The sequence below is a fragment of the Mandrillus leucophaeus genome, unplaced genomic scaffold, assembly GCF_000951045.1.
Source record: "Mandrillus leucophaeus isolate KB7577 unplaced genomic scaffold, Mleu.le_1.0 Scaffold725, whole genome shotgun sequence".
Taxonomy (NCBI): Eukaryota; Metazoa; Chordata; class Mammalia; order Primates; family Cercopithecidae; genus Mandrillus; species Mandrillus leucophaeus.
This window is the reverse complement of record NW_012107864.1, coordinates 881,211-888,412: the sequence shown is the minus strand read 5'-3', so window position 1 is coordinate 888,412 and position 7,202 is coordinate 881,211. Positions and strand designations below refer to the sequence as shown.

Sequence of the window (7,202 nt, the reverse complement as noted above, 5' to 3'; positions counted from 1 at the left end):
ACTTTTCTTTACATTTATTCCAACTTGAATTTCTTTTGTGTGTGTGTGTGTGTGTGTGTGTGTGTGTGTGTGTTTTAGGTTAAGAAAATTTCCCAATACTGTCAAGCAGGTATTAAAATGTTTTAAATTTGAGAATTTTATTATTTTATTTATTTATTTTTGCCAAGGACCTAATTCTTCTAAGGAGAAGAGATACTATTTTGCAATTTACATTTTCTTGCTCTCTTGTGTAAAGAATCCTAAAATAGATAAAAAGGGCACGTTTTGAGGGGAGAAAGGGTATGACTTTTATAAGTACAGTAGTTAAAGTTCTAACAAATAAAGTATTGAAGAGAAAAAAGCTGGCTAAGCTGTAACAGCCAAATTATACCAACATACTCAGAGGGGTCTGTTGGTTGAAATATTACTATAAATTGTATAAACATTGTCTATGAGATTATTCCTTCCTGGGATATGCATTATACAGGTCATTCATACTTGGATGTCCTATAAAGCAACTTTTAGTAAGAAATATGATAGATATAATGTAGAATCTAAGTAAGGTTTGAATCTCCTACTATTCTGTTCTGCAATGGATGTGGACAGTTCAAATGGTACATTTTGATGTGCTAGAGCCAGACTTTGACCATAGACAATGGATAAATAAACACCTCCATGAACCAAATCATATGAACCAAAATCACATCTTCAGTCACGTTTCTGACTATAAACCACAGCCCTCCAATATTTATAAAATACATATATACTTATAAAAATAATCAGTGATTTTAACGATTATTTTTACTATTCTCTGTATATTATTGACTTAGAAAAAGCAGTTTGAATTCGATTTCTCACCATCTAAATCATTATTTAGCTAAAAATAGGAATTTTCTATAGGTGATTGAAAATTTTGTAGTTTGGAATAAACTTTATTAAACTACGTCTCAAGTAGTACAACTAGAAGAGAAAACTTTCTAGAAGAACCTGGCTAACCCACATTCTATTGTGTTTCTTTATTAACTCTCAAATTTATGTGAAATCACTCAGGAAATGGAGAGGAATGTCTGATATTCCTCAGGAAAAAAGTTGCAGTCAGTAAATTATCTGTACTACTCCTTTATTTATTTATTTTTTCTTACTCAAGAACCACTTCCAAAGGAGATGGAGAAATTGAAACAGCATCTTCCCTATTACTTCATCCACATGGTTGGAAAAATATAATTGTTAGAAAACAGAGCTTCTCTATTGCCTATCTAGTAAAAGCCTTTTTGATCCTGGAACAGATGAATAGTTTTGTTGTGTTTTTTAAAATTGTATGATTTTGGTCATTTCTCTTTTTTTAGGTGGAGGGAGAAAATTTATGCTAGCCCACATGTATGCTACTAAATACAGTTTAAAAATAGTGTTCAATATAGAAATAAAATTACTAAAATCCCACATTATTTTAATGAAAAATATTTTTTATTCTTTTATTTTTAACAAAGTAATAATATTTTCTTTTCTGGATGTCTTTCAAAACTAAAGGAATCCTTAGCTCTCTATACTGTTTTGGTCTTTAAACAGAAAGATAAAATGAATAATGTCTTTCTTCCATCTTGATCTTTGACTCTGTAAAAACAAAATTATTTGTGTTGGTTCATCCTTTTATGTATTAAACATACAAATTATTTGGAGGTAGGAGAGATTTCACTGACTGAATGTTTAAACAGATTGTTTCTTATGGAAAATAGTCATCGCTGAGGAAGAAGATATATTTAAAAAGATGCAATCATACTAAAAAAAAAAACTACTTGCTTAAATACAGTCATGCATTACTTAACGACAGGGATGCATACTAATAAATGCATCCTTAGGTAAGTTATTCAATGTATGAGCATCAATGAGTATAATTACAAAACCTATATGGTATAGCCTACCATCTAGCTTACTACATACCTAGGCTATATGGTAGCCTAGGCTATTGCTCCCTGGCTATAAGCCTGCATAGCATTTTATTGTGCTGAAGACTGTAGGCAACTGTAACACAATGTTAAGTATGTATGTGTCTAAACATATAATCTTATTGGACCATGGTCATATATGCAGTTAATCATTGACCAAAACTTTATTATGAGACACATGATTATGTGATTATTTTTTCGAATCTTATATAGCTTTTATTTCAGTGATCAAAAAAATGCAATAAATGGAGTCTACACTAATTAACATTAGGCATGCACCTCTACCTGAAACTGCTGTTAGCTTCTGATTGGCCTAAATCTTTATAACTTATTTAGGCACATCACTGAATTTTTTGTACCCTGATATACAGGGTAAGTTAACTTCTTCCTTGTGGCAGTCTAGTAATAAGAATTATGTTCACTGACTAGATTCCTTTATAAGTAAAGGCCTCTAGACTCTTAGGCTACCTATCCCACCTTGAGACTATACTTAATATGGATATTTAAGCAAATCATCATATAGGAAAGGGAGATCATCAAGAAAACTGAAGTGTACTGTATAAACACTCTTACAGATCTTTTTCTCCAGCACTGATAATCAAACACTAGATAAGGACACCAAATTATTCTTCTCCCACTTCTGCCCTTTCTGATAAACACAAGGATCTTCCCTGAAATCAGAAATGACTCCACACAAATGAGAGATTTTTACATATGTGGTCCCACTATCAAAATTATAGGAAGCAGTTAATGGGGCTTTGAGAAAAGCGTAGTCCCATGTACAGTAATATGCATCTAAATAGAGTTTTCCATTCACCTGTCAATTATTTTCACAAGATTAGCATTAAAAAAAAACAAGCAAACATATGACCCTCAAGCTTCACACACAAAAAAATTGGTCTTTGTTCATTCTCAGATGACAGGATGTCCCAAGAGTAACAAAAGATGGGAGCCAATCCTCTCATAGCCGTTTCTTCAATCATCCCATCAACAGCTCTTCATTTCTTGAACTACCTTCCTTTTCCAAAGAGGTAATGCTGAGATCAGTCAGAAAGGCTTTCTGAGAAAACTGGCTTGGATTTCTCGGTCTGTTCCAGTCGATTCAAGATGAACTGGCTTGTATCAATGAAGCACTCAACGCAGTTCACAAAACAGGCCTCAGCTCGACTGTCCAACTTTGGCCCAGGCTTGTCCATGCACTTCTCCCAACAAAGTTCAGTCATCTGGTGCACCAGCTGCTGGAAGCGCTGCTTTTGAGTTTCTACCTCGATGAAATGCTGCAACTGCGGGTCCACTGCATCCAAACCCGCCGCGGAGGAAGAAGAGGAGGAATCCACCCCAGGGCGACCAGGCTTGCAGACACGAACTCCGCACCAACTCGCCGACCTTCACGTGTCTCCGATTATATGATTTTTAAACAGAAAACAAAGAAAAGGAAAATAAAATCTTTTTAGTTACCAGGAAGCATCTTAGTATTTTAAATTATATTTGAAAATCATCATAGAGAGTTAGCAATGGTACCTTAATTTCAAAATATGGGGGATAGTATCAAGCTGTCTCCCTCTGGATATATGAAGGAGGTTATGCAGTCTTCAGGGAAGTTATGAATAAACTCGGAGAAAAAAATTGATAAATTCTGTAAAGCAGGAAGCAATATGCTTCACTCTAGGAAGTATCAGAAGCTATCGGTATCCAGTTTCTGGAATGAGCATTACCTTCTAAGAATTTAATATATGTTAACTCAGATATCAGTAGTTTACAAGGAACCATAAGTGAATGGACACAATTACTCTTTAAGTACAAAATAACAACTTCTTCCCAAATGTATCTAAGGATTCAATATAATCTCTGTCTTACTTTAGCAGGCATAGAGTAGCCAAAACAATCTTGAAAATGAAGAACAATGTTATTTGACTGACTTCTACATCCTAATCTCAAAATTTACTGTAAATCTATAGCCATCAAGATAGCTTGGTACACATGTCAAGACAGATATAGATCAATGAAACAAGATTGAGAATCCTGATATAAACCTTTACATTTATAGTCCATCGATTTTCAACAGAGATGCCAAGACAACTTATTGGGGAAAAAATAGTATGTTCATAAAATGGTATCAAAGCAACCGGAAAATCACTTGCAAAAGGGGGAATTTCAACCCCTAACTTATACTACACAGAAAAGTTAATTTGAAATGGATTATAGACCTACACATAAAACTATGAAAGTTTTAGAATAAAATAAGAGAAAATCTTTGTGACTTCCAGTTAGGAAAATATTTCTTAGTTGCAGTACCAAAAGCTTAATACGTAAAAGGAAAAGCTGATAAATTGGATTTCATCAAAATTAAAAATATTTGCACATCAAAGGACATAGATAAGAAAATGAAAATATAGGCCATAGAATGATAATAAATGCTGACAAATCATATTATAAAGGACTTGTCACCAGAATACATAAAATATTCTTCCTAATCAATAATCTGAAGGCAAATAACTCAATTAAGAATAGAAAAATATTTCAATAGTTATTTCATGAAAGATATATAAAGGGCTAATACATTAAAAGATGCTCAAGTCATAAGAATTAGGGAAATGCAAAGTTAAACCACAGTAAGGGCTGGGTGTGGTTGCTAATGCCTGTCATCTCAGCACTTTGGGAGGCTGAGGAAGGTGGATCACTTGAGCCCTACAGTTCAAGACCATCCTAAACAACATGGTGTGTCTCTACAAAGAAAAGAAAAGAAAAAAAAACCCTCAAAAATTAGCCAGGCGTGGTGGTGCACGCTTGTAGTCCCAGCTACTGCAGAGGATTACTTGAGCCAGGGAGATCAAGGCTGCAGTAAGCCGAAGTGCACTTCAGCCTGGGTGACAGAGCAAGACCTTGTCTCTAAAAAACCAAAAAAGAAACAAACCAAAACCACAGTAAGATTCTACTTTATATCTAGTAGAAAGGCTATAATAAGAAAGACAATTTCAGTGTTAGAGAGGATGTGGAGAAACTAGAACTCTTAAAGAATACTAGTAGTAATGTAAAATATTACAGATAATTTGGTACACAATGTGGGAATTTCTTAAGCATAAATTTAATGTACAACCTGTAACTCCACTCTGATGTTACAGAAGAAAAATGAAAACATATCCACACAAAGACTTCTACACAAATGTCTGTGGTAGCATTATGCATAATAGTTAAAGGTAGAAACATTTTAAATAGCCATCAGTTGATGAATGGATAAGCAAATGGATAAAAAATAAAATACAATTCTGAAGTGTAATACTGATACATGCTACTGCATGGAAAAATCTCAAAAACTTGTTAAGTAAAATATGTCAGATAAAAAAGACATGTATGATTCCATTTATGTAAAACTTTCAGAAAAGGCAAAGTTACAGACACAGGAAGTAGATTAATGATTTATTGGACTGGGGTTGGGAATAGGGAGTAATTACAAACACAGTAGTGATATTTTGGGGTATCCTTAATTTTCTTATACAAAGTTACATCACACACATCTTTACATCATTGTTTTGGATTGCCGAGCCTATAATTTTAGTCACCTTTGCTTCTTTCCTCTGTGTCCTATTTATGATGAGTAAACAACTTTGGTTCTACTTTCAGCATAGAATCTACTCAAGTTTAATTGGTGTGAGCCACCACTTTCTCTTGTGAATTTCTACAACACCACTTACTGGCCTTGCTAATTTGACTCTTGCACCTCTTGCTAGTTATCTCAATACAGCAGCCAGAGTAATGCTTTAAAAATACAAGACAGATGATCTTGGAATAAAAGCGAAACCCTTTCATGATCTGCCGCCACCCTGCCACTCTGACTAATCTCTCACTACTCTCTCTAAATGATTCTACTCCAGCTACTTGGCCTTCTTGTTGTGTCTTAAATATTATCAAGTCATTCTCTGTACCTGAGAATCTTACACTGCCAACTTCCTCTGCTGGAAGAAAGCCCTTTGCCCACATAAATATCTATATTGCAGCTGGGTATGGTGGCTCATGCCTGTAATCCCAGCACTTTGGGAGCCCGAGGTGGGCAGTTCACCTAAGGTCAGGAGTTGGAGACCTTCCTGACCAACATGGTGAAACCCCATCTCTACTAAAAATACAAAAATTAGCCTGGAGTGGTAGTACATGCCTGTAGTCCCAGCTACTGGGGAGGCTGAGGCAAGAGAATTGCTTGAACTTGGAAAGCGGAGGTTGTAGTGAGCTGAGATTGCATCACTGCACTCCAGTCTGGGTGACAGAGCAAGACTCCATCTCAAAAAACAAACAAACAAAAAATCTGTATCGCTAACATCTGTATCACTTTACTTCCCTCACCAGTCTCTTCAAATTTCCCCTTATCAGTGAGGTCTATATAGTTTTGGAATCAATCCTCAAGCCCTGTTCCCCTCATCCTGCTCTTCTTTTTCTGATTTCAATAGTAATTATCACTTTCTAACATGCTGTTTCAGAGAATTCATTGAAATTCAAAGAATCACAAAAATCAGTTTTCTTTTTTACTTTGTTGAGCAAATTATTTGTCCAGGCCCTATGCAACTAGGTGGGGTTATAGGGACAGTTCTCACCCAAGAAATATGAGCAGAATTGATGTGTGTGGTATGGACTCGCAGTGGCTATACCTTCTCCACCCATTCTCTCTTTACCACATTGCTTATATGACACCAAGCAAGTTTGAAGCTGTATTTTCAAAATAGGTGAACCACAACATGACAGGATAAAGCAGAACACCATCCTTCCCCCAAAGCTTTGTATTATATTTAATATGAACAAGAGAATAATATGTTTTCTTTATCAATACACTGACATTTAGGTGTAGTATATATAGCACACTAAATAGCACTTATTTGCACTAATACACTAAATATACTTACTTTCACTAATCAGTACATTATATGCTTATTTATTTAATTTTAATCATGTATTTTCTGGTGTCTTAGGGTATAGATCCCAGTGTTTGTCATAGAGCTGTTACTGGCCTGGGCGTGGTGGCTCACGCCTGTAATCCCAGCGTTTTAGGAGGCTGAGGTAGGTGGATCACCTGAGGTCAGGAGTTCGAGACCATCCTGGCCAACATGGCAAAACTTTGTCTCTACTAAAAATACAAAAAGTAGCTAGGCATGGTGGCATGCACCTGTAATCCCAACTACTCGGGAGGCTGAGGCAGAAGAATCACTTGAACCTGGGAGTCAGAGGTTGCAGTGAACCCACATTATGCCACTGTACTCCAGCCTGGGTGACAGAGTGAGACTGTGTCTCAAAAAA

At 35.6% G+C, this 7,202-nt stretch overlaps 1 protein-coding gene across 1 annotated transcript in view; it reads right to left on the bottom strand.

Annotated features, from left to right (window-relative positions):
• Positions 1-2,624: 2,624 nt before the first annotated feature.
• LOC105528628 overlaps positions 2,625-7,202 on the bottom strand; it is a 15,792-nt gene continuing 11,214 nt past the window's right edge. Inside the window, exon 3 of the mRNA XM_011965439.1 lies at positions 2,625-3,308. Within this exon, the coding sequence (XP_011820829.1) occupies positions 2,966-3,308 (343 nt within the window). The 3' untranslated portion in view covers positions 2,625-2,965. The remainder of the gene's footprint in view (positions 3,309-7,202) is intronic.